Raw genomic sequence first — 25,992 nt, 5'->3', positions numbered from 1 at the left:
TCAATGTTAAAGCACAAAACCAGAGCATGTGTGGTGTTCAAATGAGTTATAATATTCAAAAGGACTGCTCAAGCTCTAAGAGTACATGAATAATTTGAGTTTGCACATAACTCTCAAAAGTTATAAATTTTAAGACACCAACTCCTTCATTTCATGTTTCGTATTCTAAACTGTGTGCATTTGACCTTGACATAAAAATGGGAAACAGTACTCTCCACATTTTCAACTAACTATACAGTTTAACTAATACGTTACAAACTTTTCCCACTCTACCGGTATTCTACATCCTAATGTTAGAGACCATGAAACACATTTACTGGATTTAGTATTGACGAATACAACACAAAATGTTCTGATTTTATTACGAAGCTTCTTTCTGCAAAGCTGGACATAATAAAAGGGATGTATAACTTGGAAAGAAACTGTTCAAGATGCCAACAATTTCCCCAGAACAGTATTTGCTGCATGTTACCACAAAAGGAAGTCATATAGTGCTAATCTAGAGAAACCAATGTTGATGCTATTGACTATAGTAAGTATCTATCCAGTCGTCATCTTCCAGAATTTATCCAATCCATACAACAGAAAATTCCTAATTAAGTGATTCCTAATCATACCACAGAAAGTGCTTTGGAGCTGTTTAAAAACCTTTATTCTCTTTCCTGTTGCTCTCGGACTCCCCAGCTATAGGTATCCTTTCCTCTATAAATGCAGCCCTTCACCTGCCACCTGACCACCAGCCAATATTTCAGAAAGAGCATAAATACCAAGCTGGCAATCCTGTACAAGGCCAAGCAACACCGGACGTTTTTTCCATTATAAACAACAGTTTCCTCTATGGACTATAAATTACACTCTCCTATCTTTTGCCTAGCATAAAATTCTCTCTAGGACAAAGAGAGTTTCTGATTAAATCAACAGGCTGGAGCATCACAATTTGTTTTTGTTACTGATTCTTTCAGTGTTAAACCAAACATCAGCATTCTCCAGGTCTGACAGAATTTTCTCAGCATTCCAAGATTTCTTAAATTTAACATCCATCAATTACCACAGCCTGCGGCGCTTAAAAAAGCTAGCAGATTTATACACTTTGCGGAAATATGTATAGGATATACTAAGGATGGATAATAAATAAAACAAATATACATCCTTAGTATATCCTATACATATTTCCGCAAAGTGTATAAATATCCTTAGTATATCCTTAGTGCCACTTCAAAATTGGTAGGATCTCTCTTTTTAGTTCTAATGTACATAACCTTCCCCAAATTCTTAGGGCTCCCCACCACAGATATCCCCTTTATAATATTAGCTTCTCCTTGCCAAATATGTAGATGATTTAACCCTCATTTTGTATAATTTTCCACTTTTTTCCCTGATTTCCTACGTCTATCTAAAAAAAGCTGCCTTAATATCACCTGATTAGACCTTTACTCCATATTCCCCACCCTTCTTGATTACAGAATTGTGGACTAGCTAAGGAATTGTTCCCACACAAGTCTCAACCTAGCCTAAATTTTTCTTACCAGATAATTCTACATGTTTCTCTGGTTCTTTCTGAACGGTAAACACATTATTTGCTGCGATAATCCCCACTGCAGAGAATCAGCTTCAGACAGTCACTAATCCTTATCAAACTATCAGTTTGAAATCCATTTATGGTTTCATCTTTACTTGACACAGTTCAAAAATAAGTATCATCTTGTTTTGGGTAGAATAATATTTATGGCAAAAATATAGATGCACTTAAATGCAATGTTTAAAGTTTTCCAAGAAACACTGTTCAGTTTGGAAACCAGATGAACAGCCCCAACAGGTCAGAGGGACAAATAGTTGCGTAGGAAGGCACCCTGTTACGCTGAACTTCCATTTGTCAAGCAAATCTCACTCCAGCAGAAGTTGCCCATCTGTCATGTATAAAAATAGCAAAACCAGTTTGCTTGCATTCCCAGTAAAAGCTAATCAATGGGGGGGAGCAAGACACATCTCTCTTTACAAGCAGGCTTCCTGGAAGAGTGAGGTAGAAGTTACTATTGACAAGGACTCCTCGACACTGGTAGTGGGAGGGAAACAGGGAGGGAAGGAGAACTTCCCAGTTTTACTGAAAACCACCACCGTTTGTTGTAATAATGGCATGAAAATAGAGAGGGTCTTATCAAATTCAGTAAAGTAACTATCTCAAAATAAGATCATGTGGTCTTATGGCATGAATTTAAGAAATTCTCTCAAAATAATCACAGATCACGGTTTTACTTTAAGACAGAAGAAAAACCTCTCTCTTTAGGAAGCTGAGGAAACTACTGTTTGTCCAAGGTTAAAAAGAAAATACTTTCTCAGTAAAGAACAAAACTAATGGAATTACAGACTGATAGCTGAGTTGCTGTTTTCCAGCTATTTAAAGTCATTTGCTTTGCAAGAAAAAACTGATTTTTGCCTTAAAAAATTATGTGTCTGAGAAGCTAACTGGCTAAATATTTCCAGTTACTTCCAATGCACATCTAACAAGCACTGTTTAGAAAGTATTCCAAAGACACTACCATTTCACAAGAAACACAGCCACCACTGTATGGTAAAAAGAGTTTTTAAGCAGCAGAGCAGCAAAGTTTCTAGTTACCTGCTTTAAAAACAAAAATGCACGAAACTTGAAATTATCACAGATACGCCCCAAAAGAAATGTTCACCTTTTTGTTATGTCTGTTGTCCCAAACCACAGTCTCGATTAATGACTTAGTGTACTCGAATGGTCAACAAAACATTATGACTCAGTATTCTAAAGAATCTCAACAACCTCTCCTAGAGGAGGGCAGTTACCAACCACCAACTGTCTGAACATTATTAGTTCACACTATTCCTCTCAGAAACCTGGGTTTATTGATGCAGGATTCCAGGTACCATTACTTCCACAAAGATTTCTGATAGAGTGACCTTATCTCAAGCAGGAGAATTAAAAGCTAGAAAGCCAGGCCACTTTAAACACAGAAACTTAATTCTTGTCTAGGTGAGCCTCTGGAAAATTTAGCCTTGTTTCTACCAAAGCAGTCTTTACAATGAACTGAATGTGCTGAATAGGCTAAGGACTCATGGCAGACATCAGATGATTTCGAACTACAGTTATGAAGGTCAACATTTAATCTTGAACTCTACTGTAAGAAGGAATCTTTATCAAAACAAAAACTCCTGAGTACCACAACAGAGATTCACTAACAAGTACCGCCCACTAAACAAGAATTAAATTGAGCTCTGAGAAATCTAGGGAAGCATGAAGATACTACCACATTAAAGAATAACTCATGGCAGATGTAGAGTTTTAGTTATAAAAAATACCATATACTGGAAAACTTCCTTTTGCAGCATTTATTTTGTGCACACATACCTTCGCAACTGTAAACAGTGGAAAAGTGAGGCAGGAAGAAACTTCTTCACACTAACACATTACCAAATTTTTAGAGTATAGCATGCTATGTACCTGAGTAATACTGCAAGACATACAGCAGAAGCTGAAATCAGAATTTCTAGATTGCCAGAAAGATCTTTTAAACCACCAACAATTGTTTTATTACTCTGAATGCAAATTTTCAGCATTTGTGTTCTTTTTCCCCAAGACCTGTGATACATTAGGATTACACTGTTGCAGAAACTAATTTATGTCAATTTGCTTTAGAACTGAGGCCTCAAAGGTGAAGCTTTCTGTGGGCTCTGACTGATGGAGTCTCAGCTGAATAATTCACATAAACCAGGTCAGAATTCCTTATCTCACAACAAAGTGGATCTGTCAGTGTTAAACGGTTTGGCAATTTACAACAGTAACATGGAGGGGGGCAACCCCATACCTCGGCTGCAGGGCAGACAGCTTCTGGAGTACTGCTAACCAGCTCAGACATTGGAAGCATCTACATGTGAAATTCACTCTGAGCCAGGAACCCTTTTATAAGACTATAGATAAAGCAAGAATATACTTACAACATGAAGTAGAAGAGTACTTTGTAAAACCTTATATGAAAACAAAACCGCTATCCCTGAGATAGCTTCTCAACAGTACTGTATACATTAGTCTGTCTCAGGGAAAAAAAATCTGAGATCAGCGTCAACCGGTAAAACAAAATAAGAGGTCATGTCAGTATGTATCTGCATGTTTAGTCTGTTCTTATGATGGAACACACTATGATCTATTATCTTAAGCTTATTAGACAAATTTAGGAGACCTTGAACTCTTCTTGTACTAAATAAGCGCACCAACTTTATTTGAATTGTGTTGCTTTTTGCATGTTCTCCTTCCCCTTAAAATAGTCTTAAGTACTTATCAGTAGCTTCAGAAAGGACCAACAAACAAAAACCCTTAAGTGAGTCAGCAGCACAAATGAAAGCCTTTTTAATTCTGTGTACAGAATCTATCTGCAGGGATACAGGTAGGTGTAGCTACCAAATACCTTCTGTAACAGTGTATTTTACACCCTCAACATCCTGAAACTGAGGTGGCGAGGTGAACACTATGACCATTAAAATATTCCTTTTCCAGCAGCAATAGAGTATGTCTAGGTAATACACAATACCTTTCACTTAAATTTTCAAGTGGTCTTTTAAATAAGACCATCTCCTCATGCTTATCTGGTTAGTTATTTTCCACTTCTTACAGCAGCACATATCTAGATGGAGAGTAAAGTGGGCTGAAGGGGCAGTAAAAGAAGAATTATTACACCTGAAGTCTTTACTGTGGATCCTTTAATCTACCTAACTTAACAGCATTCCCCATTAACACATCTGATCTCCTTTCCAACCCCTGAGACATGTCATCCACTTCTACACTGAAGGAAGAAAAAGAAGGAACAAAACCACCCCCATCTTCCATCCAAAGAAGTTATTGGTCTAAATTAATCAAGGATTACTGACATAAAACAAAATACATCACTGGAGTGCATAAAAATACGTGCTGGTAGTTAGATGAAAGACCATTTCAAGCGTTTCTCATTTATACGCTAAGTTATTTGTTATGCTGACTTCAATAAAGATGATGTAACTATTAAGTAAGAGTTACTTAATTTATTAAATGAAAGCTTAATCTCAGAGGGGACCTCTCATTTAACCATTTTTCATTAAAAAAATATATTTAAAAAGACTTTAGCACTTCAAGTCACTCATTCTGGGTTGTCTTTTCTCTTTGTTAGCCATTCCCAGCAGCAGAGATTGCATGAACATTTCCAAAGACGCTTTAAGGACTAGTTCAGGCACTTGTGCCAAAAGTTCACCACTTTACTGCTTTACTTCTGAAGTGCTTTGCATAGGTAGAAGGGTAATCGAACTTACACTTGCTGCTAGCGTGTCAGGTACAAAGAGGAGTAAGATATTTAACAAGGACTCTTCAGTATTCTGTGTTAGAGTGCTGTCCATTTAGACCAAAGTTCTCATGCATTGTATTTTCCTGAGGTTTGGTTTTTTGGGTTTTTTTGTGTTGTTTTGGTTTGGGTTTGGGTTTTGGTTTTGTTTTCTTTTTTTTTGAGGTGGATGAGTTGGGGAGCAGCATTTAAAAAAATAAAGTAAAATTTAAGAATATGTCGACAGGAGGTTGGCCTGCCAGCCACTACCAGCACTCAGGTGTGCCAGGCCAAGGAAGGGAAAACAGACGGCATGGAGGTGAGCCAGTATAAGGTGTAAGTAGCAGGTGATATAGAAGGGATGTAAAGAAGGATGGCCAGGAAGGCAAGGTATGGGGGGCAGTAAATAGATTACAGGAAATGTTTAGTGGTTTGCTAATGCCTATGAGATCTGTCATCCTGCCTTCAAGTTTCACAAGTGCTACTGGAACCCATTCTCACCTGGGTGACAATCTGGGGTGACTCAAGACAACTTAATTACAATGCTCCACATGCCGACTTCCTGAATGCTCTCCCCCAGAGAACCTGAAGCTGGTTTCCCCCCTTACAGGGTACCATCATAAGCTTCCAGCTTAACAGCAAAAGCCAGAACAAGCGATTGCTATACTGGTTTCAAAATACACAAGCAGAAAAATCACAAGTCTTCTCTATCTCAAGTAAAATATTTGAGGGAACAACTCCAACAGTTGTACATAAAATTATCTACAGACATATATTAAAATACTACAAAACTCAGCACTGGTATGCAATGGAATATTGTTGATTTATCATCACTGGGGCATTTACTAATGCAAAATAAGTTAAAAATGCAAGAAGAGCAGGTAAGTCATCCTCAGTGCAAAGCAACAAAACCAGGCTGTATCTCACACAAGCATTTAGAATGCTGTGTGGTAACTGTATGTAGATAAGTTCCCAAACTGCACGTAGCTCTCAGACCACATACATGCGACTCCTAGAGTAACAAGTGCTCAAAATTTCACAGTTCAACCAATATAAAGGACTTAACATTTTTTAAGATTACAGTATGCAGAATTACAATTACTATTAAAAAGGTTTTTAAGACCATGTTCATATTATGTCAGAATTGTATACTATATGCTCTCAGCTTGATTTAAAAAATTTTCATTTCGGATGTTTGTTTTTTCACAAAGTGTTTATCTGGTCCAGATCTGTCAGCAATTACTTAGCACTGTTTTAATACTGTAAGTAACTTCAATCAATGGGTAGTGTTTTTCCAAGTTACATATGAAACTAAGAACAAAAGTGTGTGATAAGAGACAATTCTCATGAACTAAGTTTAACAGAGTAGGGCTGTAGGACTTCTCATGTATGTACTAAGACACTAGTATTTTACAGAAATTTTGTCTGCTACATAAAAGCAGTGCTGCAAGAAACTGTTAAGCCCTGCAATGAGTGCAAAAAAAAATAATCTTACAGAACAATTAAATTGCTACATATTTATCACAAAGTATAAGCACACTGTGCAAGTTATCAATTTCTCAAAAGGCATTTTTCCTGTAACTGCTGAATAAATATAATGGGCTCGCCCAGTGGTATTCCTATTCTAGTGCCGCACATACAGCAAGGCAACCAAAAGCAGTGTGCTTCATTCCTGCCATTCATTACTGCCTCCCATAGAGCACACCGACTAAAAGCCCGGCTCCTCCCGCCTTCTACTTACTCTCCTTCACTCCAGCTTTTTGACTTTCTCTACCTCTGCTCTCTTTTCCCAACCTAAAGAACAGTGCAGCGTACAAGCTTTCTGCTGTTGAACAGAGGAATATGTTTACTCCCATGTCTGATCACAAGACAGCATAATCTCTTGGTGTGTTCTGCGCTGGGGTTGCCTTTCTGCACCCGAGCCGGCCCTTTCCAGCCCCTGAGCTATAGCTGCCCGCAATCCAAGAAGCAACGAGACGCAGAGCGAAATACAAACAAGTAGAGACTACAAACAGATGCCTCATGAGGAATTCTACTGAAGGGGGAACAGTAAGTTGTTAAAACTCAAAGAAAGGGTGGCCAGAGTTATTTTCTTCTGAACCCATCAGCAGACAGGGTTTTGCTCAGTTTTAACTTAGAGAAATGCAGAATTTTTATCTAGTCACTAACCTCTGTCATACATTTGCCTCCTGCCTTCTCTTCACTCCCACTCAAATGTGGCCAAAATTGATAATTATAATTTAGGTAAGCAATTGAAAACATGAGAAGCTACGATCACCATTGTATTAAGTCAATGCACCACTGGTGCATATACAAAACTGAAATCTCCAGTGGGGCCAGCTGCTGAGAGTCATACCAAGCAGTGACCATTTTCAAAAGGAACACGTTTGCTATTTGTGTTGCTTGAAAACAAACCCGTAAGAAAAAAAATTCAGGTGCAGAGCATAATAATTATGCATCACCACCATGAAAACCTTTGCTTAATCAGGAATTTTAAAGTGCTTAAATTTTGTCTTGTAGAATTGAGAAGCTGGCCTCGAGAGATCTGCATTTCTAGAGTTTGTGGATTATCTTTAGGGTAAAAGCAGATGGCAAAAAAAAGAGGTCTTTTAGGTTACTTCCATAAAGCATGATCTTCTGTCTTCGTTTCCCGGAGGTCAGCTGAGCAAGTAAAAAGGAGAAGGCCCATCAAGCAACATACACGAGATGGAGGAAGGCTATAAGTGGAACAGGAAGGAATGCATTTCTTGACATAAGCAATTCGGGCTTGAAAAATGGAAGGGTGACAGACAGATCCATGGTCAGCTCGCATCTCTGCTACGTATGCGTGGGTCATCTTCTGGATGCATTTGCATTTACACGCTGCAGTAACAGCCAAGCTGAAATGTTGAAATTAGTTCAAAAAGGATTTGGCCTTCTTATCCATAGGTTTGTCTGAAGCTCTAGCCAGAACTCTGCAATCTGCAAAGTGTTATTTGTATTAGTGAGGGGAAAAAAGCACAGTAATCGTAACAATTTAAAATTTGTATAATTGTTCACAGTGAAAGTTCTGATGCAGAGTCATTATTATACAGAGAATATATATATAAATATGTAACGCATGTACACACATACAGAGAATACACCTGGATAATCTTGATACAAAAATCACTAATCTGGACTTTCTCTGCCCAGTTTGGTAGTCCAACATTAAAGAATACAGGCATACTAATGGAAGCTATGAACTTTTCATTTTGGAAGAGTTAATAAATAAATTCAAATTTGAACAGTGGCACAGATGGGGAAACTGCTAAGCTAACATAAAATTGCATATTTCAAAGGCTGTTTTCTGGCATGATAATAAAAAAAGATAAATCTGCTAGAAACCATGCCAGAGACAAGTGGAAATATAATCAAGTCAGCGCCTGAAAAGCCCACCTTCTGAAGGCTATTTGCTCTGTTCCCAAGCAAGTGGCAATAATTACCTTCTCACCTACCTACAGCATGCTGTTAAGTTTAATGAATTTCACTGTTTGTAAGAGTTAACTGCTGTATAATAAAAGTTAATATATACCTTGTTAAAAAATATTTTAAAAAAATAAAAACACCTCTTGAAACATCCCTTGACAAGTCACAATATCTGGGAATAACCTGATACCCTTCTGGCTCACTAAGACCCCTAATAGAAGGCTCTACTTCAATACCACTATGCATACATGGAAGCTAGCTTGGTAAGCGTACATAGCAGACAGATGTTTCATCATGTCATGATATGCTAGAGCTGACTATTCCTTTGCATGCTAGAATAATCTTGTTGTGGAAGAAAAAGAAAAGGCTCAGAATAATGCTGCTTTGCATTTTACATATCAGCTTTCATCCAGGGATCATAAAGCCCTTCTTTTTTCCAAGAGCCATTTTTCTAACCTCATATCCACAAGGTGGGTATCCTCCTTTATCGTGACTTTACAACCCCAGAAAGTAGAGAGTGGCTTGTTCAAAGTCACTCAAGCAATAAAACCCAAACCATGTTCCAAAATCCAGACCATGATCCTGTTGTCAAAATTTAGCCACTCTCACATGGTTGGAAACAAGAGACGGACTGGCTACAACTTTTTCCAGTTCAGCGGACAAAGTTTTCCCGTTAAGTGTGTTACAACACTGGAGCCACCAGACCCCAAAAAACTGCCTAACATAAAATGAGCCACATTAGGACTTTCACTGCCCAAGTGTTGCACGAACCCTTGGTCTCAAAAGACAACTGGCAAACATTCAAAGTGATGAGTAAACTGATCTCCCTCAATATGCCATTTCTGATACGGTGTGAGGGGCAAATGAAACCCTCTGCATTTAAGAGGGAGCGAGTTTGGTTTTAAATAACTTGGACTTCATTTTACCTGCCTCACATGACTGATTTAACTTTACAAGATTAAATCAAAGGAACCTTTTACAAAAAAACACAGTGTCAAAGCCATTCTCATTTCCAGAGGAAATACCAAAAACACGTAAGAGAACAAAGGAGGAGTTGTTAACTGTCTGGCTCCAGCCAGCCGGCAAACTCATATCCCCGAGGCCGACCTCAAGCCCAATGGGTCTGAGATGGAAAACTCACACCTACCTGAGGAAAAACTCAGAGAAGCATCCAGAACACAGGTGGGCATGCTCTCCTTCTCAAGTCCACACATGGCAACAACTCCTTGAAGCTTAACAGTGTTTACACACCGAAACAGTTCAGCTGAGCCCAGCCATGTTCCTTGTACTCTTCCCAGTGTGTTTTAGATAAATCAGCCATAGACTCTCAATGGTAAATTGTCCTGAAAGATGCTGAGCATGTATCAAACATACAGTCTTCATACATATGCTGCTCCAATGAAGACTGTGGATGGAACGTGTCTCAAGCGTTTCCAAGATGTCGGTATCAATCAAAAGGAAGTTTTCACAATTATTCTTTTTTCCCCAAAATAATCACGTAGATATTTTTAAACGAGAGTTACAGTTCAGCACTAGAGAACAGGCATGGGCCTGTGTTATCAAATTGTTAATAGTTTTTGTGTTATCAAGTACTTGTAAGTCAACGTAAAGCATGTTTTTCCATATCCACTCCAGTACACTTCAAGAGCATTTGGCAGATTTCTCCAACTTAGATAATCCTTAGTACACAGGGGTTTTTCAACAAGTAATTTAAGAAAATGATCAATTTTTCTGCCAACAGAAATGTTAGCTGCCAACCTCTTAAAATTTTGATATCTTACCCATACTACACATCTACTGTACCTAACCATACTCATGTTTTACAAAACAGAACTACTACCACAAAAACTTTTTTCTTGTTTGAACATATTCTCAGCTTTCATTTTAAGGAAAACTGATGAGTTCAAGCTGTGAGAACTGGAGTTCAGTTAGTATTTATTTCCACAAGAATATTTAGCTGCTTTTAGCACACTCAAGTTCCTAGCGTGAAACTCATCATTCTTCAAAACACGGGGGCTGCAGAGGCCATACTATCAGACCGATTATAAAAAGCAAGGTGACCTAGCTTGAAAGGGCTACAGCAGGTACTGGAAGCAGCCCAGCCATACCATCAATACGCTCCACATATGCTAAATTATCTTGAGAAGCAGGGCAGGATTTTGCTGCAGCTGACGGCTTCCAGTTTCTAAGTCAAGTGCTTTTGAAACAAAGCTGAGGTATCGCTGGCTACACCATCTTGTGTTACAGAAGACAGACCTACAGAGTGATTTAGTTCGTAGCTCATGAGCTGTTATAATTCAAGGTACAGTATTTCTAGGGCAGAAATAGCTCTATTACCACCAGCACTGAAGTGTCAAAACCCCATTCTCACAGCCACTTATTTCACACAGTGCTTCCCAAAACTAGGAGACTGGGTACACAGCAGGAACACAGGCAAGGGGCAAAATCTGATCTAACAGACAAATGTGATACTTCCAAACTTCTAATGAGCAATTTATGAAATGCCTTGACATTCTAGGCAAGCCTAAAACATTATTTGTGTTTACAATCCATATCCACACAAGGGCTGAAAGCTACTTACATGCCTATCAGTTCAGTGCAGACAGAACCACCCCAAGTTAAGCAGGTTCCAGGATATGTTAAATAATGCTGGAAACAAGAATACAAGGGGCCAGTGTTTGTCAGTTAACAAGCTGACACAGGAATGCATTTCTGATAGTTGCTTAAGATATGATTCTTTTTTTAAAGTACCTAATTTTTGTCCCTGTAAGCAAGACCTTCTACAAGAACAACAAAAAAAAGCCAAAACACAAAAAACTCCCAACAAACAAACAAACCACACAACACTAGTTTGCTGCTTTTAAAATTACAGAAATCTGTCAATAATGTACTTTTAAAAATCACAACAGATGAGTGCAAATAAGTTTTCAAATGGCAATAGAGGTATGTATTGTCCTGTCTTCCTCATTGCTTCTGACTGCATTTCCTCAGAAAAGAATATTAGCCTCCATAGTGAAAAATCGTTGCTTGCTCTGAGATATCATAAATACTGAGTTAAAAAAAAAAAAAAAAACCCAAAAGAAAAACAAAACCCATGTCAAGAGCCATGTCTTCCCTGAGTTGAGCCCACTCCCAACACCTTGAAACAGAAGCTGACTACTCTTGCACCTCCCTGTGACCCTGGCAATACAGTTCCAGAGAGCACAAGCAGCAGGTGCTGGTACAGCATTTGGAATTATGTTACCCAAGAGTAGTACAGTCCTTTTTATATTAAAGATTATCAAAAGGAAATAAGCTAGTCTACAACGAAGTTATAATTTACCTGTATGAGAAAACAACACTGTAATGCATTTTGTGATCAGTGGGGGGAAAAAAACACACCACAAAAACAAAACAAAGAGAAAAAATCCAAAACAAAAACAAAAAAAACCACTTAGGAGTTTGGGGGGGAGGTTCTTTGCATTCAAAGGGCTAGTAGCCAAGCACTCCACCAGCCTGTGCCAGCCCAGGCAGTCTGCAGCTCTCCTGGACGGTTCCTAACATACCCGACAAATAAAAGCACCAAAACAGCACAGCCACTTGCCAGATTGCCACAAGAACAAAAGTACAGCAGGTGGCCATCCACAGCTCCAAATTAAATCACCCACTGCTCAGAACTTTATACCAATCCCTGTGTAGTGTTGTGTCTGTTTAATGTTACTCTTCATCCCCAATTTTCAAAATGAAAAGAAAATGGGTTTTAGTGACACACGAACCATGGAAGGAGACTATGATCCAAATGGTATTATTCAGCACTCAATAAACCAGAGAAAAACTATCGCATCATCTTTTTCCTCCTGCTCTCCATTTTTTTCTCTTTCAATATTTATTAAGTAAACCAGTGCTTATCTGGAATAAATCCCTAGGCTCGGTGAAGCACCAGGTGGTAGACTGGGGTGGTTTTTCTAGCAACAGATGGCTCAAACATTTTATGACAAACTGACATGGGACTATTGCTAGTCAGACCATCTTTCAGTTACTTCTTTATATAACAGCAGCAACAAACCTGGGCCGCTCCGACAGCCGCTCACCTGGGCCAGGGCCCCACCTCCCGACCCTCCCGAAGTGGCGGGGGAGCCGGCTGCAGGAGCCTCCGCGCCTGCTCCCCGTCCACTTCTCAGGGCAACTTCACAGCGGGAGCCAACATCGGGCTCCGGGAGAAGATCCAACACTTGCCATTTCAGGCAAGAAACTTGGGAAATGCTGGTTCTAGAGTAAAGCTATGAAGTGCAATCCGTGCCTCACATGTTAAAATGTAGTATTTTCCTCGTTACTTTTACTCATTCTTTGTCTTGTCTGCCTGCATTCAAAGCAACTGTGATCAGTTGCTTTTAATATTAAATAGGAAAGGATTTTTTTGGCTTACACGCTTTGCTGTGTACCATAAAGAATGATTACTTGGTTCACCTGAAGTGAAGAAAACATTCTGTCACTACAATCATGCTAGTCTTCATACGGAAAAAGAAAGAGCTAACCAGAAAAAGAAGAACTCAATATTCCATTACTTCAATGCATTTCTCACTCGTAATTTAATTCCAATAGACTTGCACCTGAAATGCATACTGTAATACTCCCGCCAGGTCATTCGAGGGGGACGGGTACTGTGCAGAGGACACCACAGCCACGCTTCCGCACTCCCCTCTTCTCCCTCTGGGAGTTCTCAGACAAGAACTTGGGAAAAACATCTTTCAGTCTCATGCTGGCATTATTCTTTTGAAATCTGAAGTAGTACTTTGGATCTGTTTTGCAAAGGTTAATGGCATGCTTTTAATATTTTTAGTGATAGGACACTGCTGAACTGATGTGACAAAAGTCAGATATGCCTAGAAATAATCTCAATCCCCAGTTACAAGGTACCGTCTGCTCCAAGGTTTTGTTTTCTTGATTCTCCCTTCTATTTATTTATTTTGAAATAAAGGGCATCACCCCTTGGAGAAGTAAAAACACCATGAACTAAAAAGCTTACTACCTAGGAGAAGGGGCTAAAGGATGGAAAACCAGAGGCGGATGCTTGAAGTCTTTTTATACCCCTGAAAATACATTAGGGGTTTGTTGGTTCTTCCCTAAAATAAATTCAGTAATCTGAGACCAGACAAAACTTGTTCCATATGCAGAGGCATTAAGAATATGTAAAATTACATGGCATCAGAAAAATAACACTGTTACCAGTATTTTGTACTGGTTTTGATGTCTTCAATCTGTTGCTTTCCTCTTCCAATACTATTAATTTCCATTCCTGTTACTGTAGGAGCTACCTATCTCAATAGAAGAGGCATCAGCTCAAAAGAAGAATTTGAGAGTTGCATAATTGACTTGATATAATACAGGAATACTACAGAAATAATGAATCACTGTACTAAACCAGATTATATTCTTCAACTCCTTACCTGTTCCAGATAAAATATTTATATATATTTCAATTGTTATTTTAATAAGAAATTTGTATCCCAGTTTTGGTATCCAGACCCACGGTATAGTATTTTTAACAGTGCAGTATGACAAAATTGAACATTATCCAAGTTTGTTACATTAAGACACTGCCATACTCCTCTGATCACATACACAAGCCAAGTCCAAAAACGACTGTACTTATTTCAACTCAAATAGCATTCATCTTTCATCAAGAAAAAAACAAAAGGAGAAAAAAAAACAACAACCAGTGAGTGCCCAGTTGTTTTTCCTTGGCAAGAAATTAGTATCTGCATGATGCATGGGTACATCTAAGATTGTTACTTATACAGTAACTTCCTGGCAATTGGGAGAAATTGTCTGAGTCTATAAAACAGGGGTTGCATGTGAAGCACGGGAACAAAAAGGCTGTATTTCTTCAGTCCTATGAACCCTGCAGAAGATGTAGCCTTTCTTCCACAATCCTCAGTCTGACAGTCAGGCATGGAAGAGCTAGGACTGACGAAAGGAAGATGCTTTGAGGACGTGCAGCCTTAGTGAACTTTATAAATCTACCCTTGTCATGATGAGGTAGGAGGAGGGAGGAGACGGACGGATGCTCATGCCTACCAGTAGTAACTACGTCATCCCAGTTTCACTGTTTTCACATACTTGATGTAAAACAGAACAATACCACCTCTGTGAAGGTAATAGTAACACTTCACTGCAATGTATTTACACACTGGCCAGGACCAGCCTGTAGCAGTTATCAAACCTTAGCTGCAGGGGTCAACGATGCCATTCTTGCATTTCTTAAGCCATAACAAGGGTCCTTTTCCCCCAAGAGCACTAGTCAAGGTAATGATAGCAAGCAAAATTCCACTGGAAACAGCATATGCACAGGTATTTATTCAATGTGGGTTCTGTCAGTCCTACATCGAGGTGGGATGATCTTGCAGTTTGTTAGCTAATCTTCCTAGCCAACAAAAAAAAAATCACCCTTTTTTCTCAGTGATCAGCCAGCCTACCTATGACATGATATGATATTTAACACGGTGTTATACACGTTACAATACAATGTAGTTTTCCAGGGAAAATAAATACTTTGAGTAGTGAAGAATTCAGATTGCAGCAAACAGAGTAAGCAAACATTTTGTTTGCACACCTGTGCAGATTCAGCCCAACGTTGCCTTTTATCACTTGCAGCTGTAAGGCTAGACATGCACTAGTTCGACAGAAAACAGGAGGACACATGCTTACAAGACAGGGCTTAAAACAGCTTGCCTAGATTGTAGCTTGAGGTGCACACAAATGTCTTTATTTGATTCTGAAGAGCCATTTTTAACTGATATGCTTTAATAAGTTGCACAAATGCCCAGAGGAGTTATAGCAAAGCATTTTCATGCACAAAGACATAGGGAAAAACTTGAGAAATATGGCAGTACCTTTAACAATATTTAGTCCAGACAGGAAAAAGCTAGCGACTGTCTCACATACTCTCTAGCCTTGTCAAGTGACTCATATCCCTGCACCTCTCAGAGAGGGCATAAGTGTAGCTAATTACATAGGTGCTCACTCGAAAGTGCAGTCTGGGGCACAGCTGCAGTCTGACAGTGCTTACACGGAAACAGAGGTGGGAGGCCAGCTTTCAGTTTTCAGTCTCAGGTCAAGCTTGTCAGTCACTCACTGCATTTAAATCATTAAGAGTGCACGTCAGATCAGATGAACCACCTGTGCTTGACGGCTGGGTATACACAAATACACACCAACTTTTTTCCTTTTACACCTTATTTTTAAGTGGGGAAAAAAATGGAGGAGGAACATACCTAAAAGTCCAAGTTATTCTTAAGCAAGCTCCTACTTTGACATCAGTCCATAACAAAGGATTCAATACCAATAGCTGATTATATTACAGACACACAGGAGCTTACCTTGAGACAATGCTGAAAGACAGGATGGCACAATCCTTGACTCAGAAGAGAGAGGGGAATAAATATCCTAAAACCCACCGACTTCTGGACTAAGCTTTCATACCTGTTAGCATTTAAGGAAACAAATTCTCCAGCCACAGAGGCAGAAACGAGCTTATAAAGGGTTAAAGATGCATTGAATACTTCAGAATAGTTCAGCTGGAAGGGACCTACAATGATCTTCTAGTCCAACTGCCTCCTGTGGAACTACTACTGTCTCTTCCTGAAATTGGGACAGGAAAGCAGTTAAAGATGCAAAATTCTGAAAACAGTAAATTGACAAATTAGTCCCCAAAATTCCTGTTTTAAGGATTAAGTAATGTCATTTTAGAAACTACTTTTTAGGAAGAAAAGTCTGTAAACAGTTAACAGTTATCTTGTTTACTGATCCTGCTCTCTTTCTCTGTTTTTTTTTTCCCCCTTAACTTTTTTCAATTTTACCATCGTGCCTCCCAGCCAGTATTATAAACATGGCGCTCTGGCCTTACTTGATAGTGAGAGCATTTGAAAGTGTATATGCTTCTATCCCACCACGCTCTTTTCTTAAGAAAAGGTCAAAGACAATATTTACAATTTTCTGGACTTTTAAACAAAAACAAACAAGGGAACAGCAGTGCTTCAGACTAGCTGTGTGCGCAAACAAGTAGTTTGTCACTGAGAGCATTTCTATTTGTAAGAGCATTGTTTTCCAAACCAGCTCTTGTTGGCTCTGCTCTTTGACATTAGAGAAGCTGAAAGAAAACAAAACCCCCTCTCCTGTTCATAGTCAGCTATGCTCTTCCCCCAAAATATCGCTTGAAATGACATATATGTACACCCACTCCAGAGCTAGACTGGCACAGTCTCCTGGCCTCAGAAACAAGTTTTTGTTATCGGTGCCTTGGCATAAAACAGGTTAATATAGCAATATAAAAAGATGTCTTCAAAGACCCTTCATCAGCAAGGTAGCTGTATAGAACCACAAAAAAACTCTGGTCAGACGGAATCTCCAAAGTCGTCCTTAACTTCCCATCTAGTTCCAACACCTGCTAAAAGCTGTGCTAACTCCAGAGTTCAGTAATGAACCCCAAAGTTCCCTAGTTGGGTTTTGAACGCATTTCAGGATGGAGATTCCCCAAAGATGGATTCCAGCCTCTCCAAGCAACCTGTTCCTGCTACTTCTCCTCTCTTGCCATTAACAATTTTTTCTTTATAACCAGTCAGAACTAAAACAAAATCATTACACCCATTCTTCCCATTACTACACCAAGGTCTTGCTGCCAGACGACTGCCTCTTGTCCTATCACTGGGCTCCTCTGAGAAAATTTGTGTTCCATTTTCTCTGTAGCTACAAATTAGGCAGTTGAAGACAGCAACGAGATCTCATCTCCAGCCTTCCAGTCATCTCAGCAGTCATCTGACAGATTCCCCTCCAGCTTGTTGATACTTATTTTGTCTTGAGGAGTCCAAAACTGGGCACAGCTTTCCAGCTCCATCCTCCAAAATGGTAAGCAAGAATAACTCTTCCATCAGTTTGATGGCTCCACTTTTGCTAATGTAGCCCAGCCATTGGCCTTTACTGTTGCAAGGGCACACTGCTGACTCAACCTAGTGTCCACCAGGTTTATTTTCTTTTAGAAACAAAAAAAAAAGAAAAAAAAAGAAAAAAAGAAAAAAAAAACACCCACCAAACAAACCTGCCCACACACAAAGCTGCTCCCTAGATAATCAGTTCCCAGCCCACAGTTGTTTGGGACTGTCCTATTCAAGGTACACGTCTCCACTGAACCTCTCATGAGGTTCTGCTAGCCAATTCCTCCAGCTTGCTGAGGGTCCCACCTAACCACAGGCTGCTGTGCCGTCAAACACTCTCCTCCCTTTGGTGTCATTTGCAAACCTGGTAAGGATGACCTTCATCCCATCATTCACATCAATGAAAACAAAAAATGTTAGGAATGTTAGGTGGTATCAACACCCAAGAAGCCCCACTGATACATGCATTATGACCATGCACCTTCAAAGAACCACTTAGAGTGACCAGGCTGTCACTATTACTTTAAAAACTAGCAAACAGAGGAAGATTTACAGTATGTAGTATATCTTTGCCTAAGTGCACAGAGTTGGAAGGTCCTACGCTTACAAATATGAAAGATTAAGACTAGCTGACTATTACATTAAATTCTCTGTGTAAAACACAAGTAGCAAACAGCCAGACGTGAAGTGCTCAATACCATGAATTGAAAATTAATAATCTTCAACTGATATTTATTATCTGTATAATCAAAACTTGTGGGTTGGTGCAGTGAGAGTGTCAGAGTACAGGCAAGGCTGCCCTGTTATTACTATAACACAGGAATGAGACACACGGACAGCGTGGTTCTAAAACAAGGACTGAGGAGGAAAAAAGCTTCACCCATACCCAACTAAAATTATGGTCAGAGACCTAGATAAACCGCTTAAGACTAAAATACTACATCTATGGAGAAGGGGTACAATTTTGACCCACATTTGACTTCTCTAACATAACAATAATAAAAGACAACGACGGATGATGATGAGATTAAGAGTGATGTGGCTTCACACCTCACCTCACTTTAGTGCGCAGACACACTGAGCAATAGCAGCAATGCAGAGCAGGACTCTGCAGTCCTTGAATTGCATGACCATATTGAAACACAGCATCCCCATCTTATAGGGACCACCATGTCAAGACATGTCAAAGACAGCAAACTGACTTAAAACTGCAACAAGAAACAGAGGATGTAAAAGCCAGCAGCCACAGGAGTGCATGATTGCACAGACCAGCAACAGCACAAGTTTCTTTGCTCTTCTAGATATGTCTACGTACAGCTTTTGTATCAGTTTAACTACCAGTTTAACAAGATGCACAAGATTAACATGATAACGAATACTAGTCAAGCAACCTGCAGCAAAAAGACAGTGGTTTTTTGTTAGCATGAAGCAAATACAAGATCCTTCAATACAGGTTAGCAAAACCAAAGAAATTTCTCCTGTATTTTTGGGTTTGTTTGAGAGATTATTTTTTTTTTTAGGTTTGTGGGGTTTTTTAATAAGAATAAACAATACAATTCAGCGTCTTAAAAATATGACTGGATTAACCTGCAAGCTCTGCCATACAGAAGAGTAAATAAACCCTTAAAGCTGCTGGATTAAGCATTGCAGTGGGACTCTACGAAGCTAGGTCAATTTCTTAGGTCTGCCACCAAGTTCCTATAGGAACTTTGTCAGTTTTCCTAATACCTTGATTCACTTAAAACAAAACTGATGATACTTTCCTTCTTCACAGAGCAGATTAATATTAGTTAGACACTAATTACACAAAATGCAATTTAGCACATAAATACAGTTTTCTTTCTCAAGGCATCACAAAATTCTATCAGTATCCTCATTTTTAAAACTTACACTAGCTTCAGAGATAATCTACTCCATATAAGATGCCTCAAGAAGCCTACCAGACAAAGCCAAAGCCAGGCATCTAGGTAGAACACTGGTGATTTCACCCTCTTGAACATTTGCCTTGTTCCCAAATCACCTATAGTTGGGTTATTTACAGCTAAAAACCCTTTAGCGAGCACAGCTGCCCTTTTCCTCGCATCTTGTCACAACAGCCAAAACCCCTGAGTTTCCTTTTTTGTCCATCCTAGAAGCGAGGTTTTCCAAGATACGGTAAGAAACTCCACATGGAAAGCCAATATTTATTGGGCTGCCTCACTTTAGGAGGCCAGGTGTTCTCAGATCACCTCAACAGATCATGTTTCATTACTTACTAAAATACTGTAATTTTCCACAGAAAAAAAAAAAAGCAAGCCCTAGTGGAGGTAGGGATACTAACAGCTTATTTCCATGCTAAACTATGATGTTTACTACTGCTTTGTTTAGTATGAACAAGTACAACAGATTTATCAGATAATTTCACTTTTTTGTTTCTTTAAATCATGAAAAGTACAAGCATCCTCAAATTACCTGTGTCGACCAAGGAAATACAAACTGAGTTACACAAGAAGCTTAATATCAAAATGAATTATCAGGATAAAGCTAGAGCTGCTGCAAATGCATGCCTTAACAAGAACTCCTGGGGGTAATTCAGTTTTCAGTCCCACCACATGCAAATTACTACCAGTCCTATCATTTTAAGTTTTAGATTTTCTTTCAATACTAGTAGGTTACTGCAATTCTTTATTCTCCAACTGACACAGAAACTTCTGGAAGTCACAAAAGACCTTCTATAAAAAGCTTATCAATCAGGGCTGAACTATACTACAAGCAGCATTCAAATTACAATGTCCGCATACTTTTTTAACTCGATTTTGAAGTCCTCAATAATGGATTTCTAGTAAAACAAAGTGCCACTTGGCTAATGAATTTCAACACAACAAGGGGGCTAATTCATGCCTGCAAAAAAGCCCTAGTGCATCATTCGCTCAATCCGGTAACATGAGAGTGGAGAAAATGTATAATTTTCCTAACGCGGCTCATTACTGTGGAGGGAGGCTACACCTCTGACCTGGAGACAGCACAGAGGGAGGGCCCGTGAGGGGAAAGGCTGCCTGTTGTGGGACCAGCTGGGACGGTTGGAAAAACGCTTCCAGCCACATTCAACTCAAGTTACAGCAAGGCTTTCGCTACCTCCCGCCTGTGTGCGAACCCCCCCTCGTGACTGCTTTGGCTATTCCCTCCAGTGCAAACGCCACACCTGTATCCCATGGTTTCCAGACGACAAAACATATCGCAACTCTGTACACCAAAAGCTCCGTCTTTCTCAACCCGCTCGGCCCAGGTACCTGCGTATACCCGACACACCGGGCTCGGCAGCTGCTGTACAGCCTGTGTTTTGGGTTTTGCGCTTTAGAACAGCAATTATTTGCAGTACTTGACAGGTGCAAAGCTAGGAAACCTCCTTTTTTTCCTCCCTGTCTGTAGATAGTTAACCCTCGCTGTTTAAACTTTAACTTGTGAAAGGTGAGACAGATTTTCTTTCATTGTTCAAGCTCAGTGAGCCTTTCACACCGACATGCAACTGAAGCAGAAAAAGACCAAAACATATCAAATGTTGTCCTTACAACTACTGAGATAAGTGTATCAAGTAGTAGTTCATTTTTCTGATCAAAACCTGAACCAGACCTGCCGGTTCCATTTGTAAAGCGGCAGCAATGACACTGTGAGCGTTTCTCAATTTCAACCTTAAATTAACGTGATGCTTTAAAATGGTCAGGGTAAAACTAGAACCTATCATGCTTTCTTTAACCCTTTTACAATCTACAAGGGCCACAAAAAGTAGCTCTGCAGGTGCACTTCAAGTCATTGCACCTATAGTTGTTCCTGAGCAAGGAGAGTTAGCTGGCCTATTAATTAGTCATAACCGAGACAGCATTTAAAATTGCAATCTGGTGAGCTTTAACTATTCCACTCAGTTATGAAACTCTGCTCCAGAAGGCACAGAGCTATTTTCTTAAGAAACCATTAACATTTGGTAAACAAAAGCATATCTGGTAATTCTACCACCATCTGCAGGAAAATATCCAACCCTGATTACCTCCCTCCACCACCTGTCAAGCGGTTGGGTTTGCAGCTCCCTGGGGCTGCGGCCAGGGTAAGGAGAGGCGCCCAGAGGGACTCCGACATCTCCGCACCTCTTGGCCGTACCTCTGCTGAAAACCAGTACCAGGCAGCATGACACAGACTTCATCCCAAACTGCTTCTCGCTCCCAGGCACACCTCCTGCAATCTACCTAAATAAAACTCGGAGCTCACCATGTTAGATAAGCCTAGGCCAACCGTTTAGCAAACGGGTCACAGAAGATTTACTCACTTCTGTAATTTATACTGCAGGACATTTTTTTTTTGAGTCTGAATCATTTAAGACCTGTTTTGTTTTGTTTTCCTTTATCAAAATCACTGAACATGCAGTGCTATGTAATTCAACATTTTTCCCTGTAGAAATATAATTGGTTTCTTAGTTGTCATTTTGAAAGAATTTTTGGATTGCCAAACTGAAGTCAGGTCTACTCGGCTGCTGTATTAGATTGCTTGCAAAAAGTCCACTCTAACAGCTGGCCAATACCTTATTTTTCAGCTCAAAACCCCTCCCCTCCAGCAGGTTGAAATTTCCAGAGTATCTAATCAGTTCTGGAAAGTCCAGCATGAAATTTTAACTCCAGAAACCATAGCTCTCTTGCAAGAATAAGACTGAAGACCTAGTACAATGCTATACATTGTTTTGCCACAGATTTTTTAAAAGTTAGGCAGAATTTTTTTTTAATAGCCATATTTCAAGATGGGCAACAGAATAGGTTTTCATGACAGACATGCTTTCTGCCAACACAATGAAAAGGGGCTCGGATTTGGTCAAATTACAGGCCTCTGAAAAACTGTGGGTGCGTTAGCTCAGCAGAAGGCACCGATTTTAACCACATCCTTCAGAGACTCTGACTGCACCAAACACATCCAGAGAAGACAACTTTCCCTCCAAACATGCCAGGATGCAGCAGGCTGCATCCCAACTACCCAGACAGAGAGCAGGGAGCCTCTGCCTCCTCTGCTTTCAGTAAACCAAGACTGTTCAAGCAATAGATAAATTGCACAACATAAATGCAGAGTAGAGGTGAACCAGAGAATGGCACCGGGGGAAACAGCAACTGGCTTCACAGCCTGGGAAAGAGGTTACAAGTGATGCAGAGTACGGTGTCATGCAAGAAATTGCTGTTGGTTTGTTTTCTTTACCTAGAGAATGATGCATACAGAACTGCAGTCAAAACACATTATTTAGGTTGCAAAGTCAAACACCCAAAAGGTAAAAAAGCCAGAGGTGAGGTTGCCCCTATGCATTAGTACTCCCTCCTTGCAGCCCGCTCACGGGGCACTTCTAACACAATTATACGGCCTCATACATTTCCCCAGGACTCCTGTCTCAGCCAGTGTTGGATGGCAGGCGTTTCCCCTGTTTGTGTAATGAGGGCAACTGTAATTTCTATAACCTTTCTAATGGTCATGGCAAAAGCTGGGTATTACACAATTCAGCGGACTCCAGAAAGACAAAACATGGTCGCCTGGTAAAGATACCTGATTATCCTCAGAAAACATCCCCAACAACAAAACCAAACAAGATGGCAAACCCACCAACAACCCACTTTTGAAGGATGTTTCTGCTCCAGAATTAATTTATACTTCTAAATTGTATCTGTCTGTCTTTGGGAATATGCTGCTCTTGTGGTGCCTGCCAGACTTGCAGAAGCAGCTCTCACCAACAGGTACTGGGCATGGAAGGTCACAGCCACGGCTAAAGGTTCAGAAGCATCAAACCTTTAAGAGTCACATGTTGGATGACCAAACTCAGGGACATCTTTGACCCTGGTGCCATCTGCTAAGTCTCAAGTGCACTAGGAAAAAGGAGTATCGTGAAGCTCTGACCAGAAAGAATATGGTAAAAATTAATTAATCCATTTGTGTAAAGCACTTGCATAATACGGTGGTGGGAAGCACAGTAAAACCATTAGGAAATTAAAAATCTGCCCTCTGACAAGAGTTTGCAAGTTTTAAAAAGTATTAAATAACAGTAAATGGCACCTCAGAATATGCAATGAAATTGTGTCACAACACTGAATATGGAAGTAACCTGGAAAAAACAGCATGTAATCATTGATTAAGAACTGTCATATGTTTTAAAAAAATAAATAAAAAGCCTGCACAGGTGGTGTTCATTCTGATCTGCACTTCAGAGTGTTTGATTTTGCAAATTCAGTAATATTCTTCATAGCTATCCACACAGAGCCATGAGGGAGAGTAACCATCAGCGATACCGAGCGAAGGCTGTGCAGACATGGTTACTGACCAAAGCTTTAGGTTTGAAATTAAAAAAACAAGCAGAACTCGAGTTCTGAAGCCTACCAAGCGGCTTTAGCCCTTCAACCTACTAACTTTTGTTCCCTTTACTTTATTTGGGTTTATGGAAGACTGAAGAACTGCTTGAAAAGAATTAAAGAAAACTTCAAGAAAATTTAGTATGGATGCTTTGACTGCTAATTCTGCTGTAGGTGCAATAACATCCAGTATAGAAGCAGTGACATCTTAAACCCTCAAGGATGTTTTTGATGTGCCAGGGGCTAACAATTCGAAGCCATCAGTTCAACAGACTCCAGGCAAAATGACTGTGTTACAGTAAAACACTTCAAGACTAAAACAAAATTGCTTTAGTTTGGTTTTTTTCTCTCTCCCCCTCAGTCATTCTGTATCTAACAAAGCAGCCATTAACATTCCTGTTTCAAAGTCACTCTCCTGTTTTTCTGTACTTTTACATGCTGATTTTTGTATTGCTTAAATAGCTCTCCTATGACATAACAGAAGGCATGAAATACAAATAGAAAAGAAACATTTTTATTAAAATGTTTATCCACACCACTTTTTTTTTTTTTTAATCTGTTAAATATTTAGCTAGAGATCATTTACTGGTAAAAACTTGCCTCTGAACACATTTTGTGGGAATAGTTACAAGAAAAATCACCTGGTCCCAATTAGAAGCATTTGTGATCACACACTTAAATTTAAAAAAAAATAAAATAATCTACTGATATATCAAGGGTAGGAATTGTTCCTTATATCCCTCATCTGTTTGAATGAAGAAACTGATCTTCAAAGAACTGCATAGAGGTTTATAGATTTACCATATTCCATGTGAAGAAGTCCATCTTCCTGAGCCTCCTGCATGTGAAAAAAAAATTGCCAAAAATTGTGCAATTTCTAACAAAAAGGATTGAAGTTTTGGAAGATAATCTGATATTTTCCTAAATAGTTAGAGCCACAAAAGATACTAATGCAATCTCCTTTGTACTTTTTTTTAATACATGTTCCATAGCTGCTTTTTACATAAAAGAACTTTGCAGACACTAGAGTCCCAACATTTCCCACATAAAGCTGTTCCCCGGGATCATCTGACATCTGTCACCTTGGCACGAGCTGAACAGTGATAAACCAGGGTGCTTGTTTCACCTTCTACAAACCAGAAATAATTTCTGGTTTTAATCTGATGAGACATCTTAGACTGGTTTTGCCAATATTTCCAAATTACTAACATCCACAGGAACTTAAGAGTTAAGGAGCAGACGGTTTGTTAAGTTTGTACCTTTTGAGGAAATTGTACCTTGAGATCAGAGTTAAGTTCCAAACTCTGGAAACGAAATCGTTACATACATCAGTGATATACACCCTGAGATCACATCAGGAAGTACGCTTGCACCAAAACTTAGCAGGCCTCTCTAGAAATGACTGAATGGGGATTTTTCAATGTCTCTTCCAGTCTTTACTGAGAAACATCTGTAAGCTATTCGGGACTCCTTTTCAAAGTGAGCAAACAGGATGGAGGCAGTTCAATGTCAAGAAATTTCAAAGTGGTTTTCAAACATTAGTAATATCAAAGATTAGATCAACACAGAGTAACAACTTCGATTCGGCATTAGGCCATGGTTGTAGTACTTCCAAGTGGACTTTGTATACCTTATCAGTATTCCCTCCCTCCATATTTTGAATATATTTTCAACTGAGAGTTAAGCAAGGATGCAAATTTTATAATGTACCCCAACATGGAAGCACCTAACAACAGAAATCAGGAATTTGTTTATGGGAAATATTTTGAGTATTAAACTAACCTGTAATTTATGACTCATGCATGACTTCCTCTGGAAATTGCCATAACAAAGCGATAATGGTAACCACTGACAAAGCAACCCATGCTTCCCACTGCTGTGGCTCTTATCACCCCAGTGCCTCTTTTTGTAAGGCCACCAGGTAGTCTGGAAGGCACAAGGGGAAGTTGCTTTGCTTCTTCACTAATGGCTCATTACAGTGGG

The 25,992-nt window shown here is 39.5% G+C and overlaps 1 protein-coding gene across 4 annotated transcripts in view; it reads right to left on the bottom strand.

Moving 5' to 3' along the window:
• The window catches only part of CDKAL1 (CDK5 regulatory subunit associated protein 1 like 1), a 420,128-nt gene that overhangs the window by 301,484 nt on the left and 92,652 nt on the right, over positions 1-25,992 (bottom strand). Inside the window, exon 1 of one of the 4 annotated variants that reach the window (XM_064443699.1) lies at positions 20,847-20,898. The exons of the other annotated variants lie outside the window; for them this stretch is intronic. Coding sequence (XP_064299769.1) covers positions 20,847-20,878 — 32 coding nt within the window. The 5' untranslated portion in view covers positions 20,879-20,898. Of the gene's footprint in view, positions 1-20,846; positions 20,899-25,992 lie in introns of those variants that run through there. 4 annotated transcript variants of the gene reach the window in all.

Source organism: Phalacrocorax carbo, chromosome 2 (assembly GCF_963921805.1).
Source record: "Phalacrocorax carbo chromosome 2, bPhaCar2.1, whole genome shotgun sequence".
Classification (NCBI taxonomy): Eukaryota; Metazoa; Chordata; class Aves; order Suliformes; family Phalacrocoracidae; genus Phalacrocorax; species Phalacrocorax carbo.
This window is presented reverse-complemented; position numbering and strand designations above follow the sequence as displayed.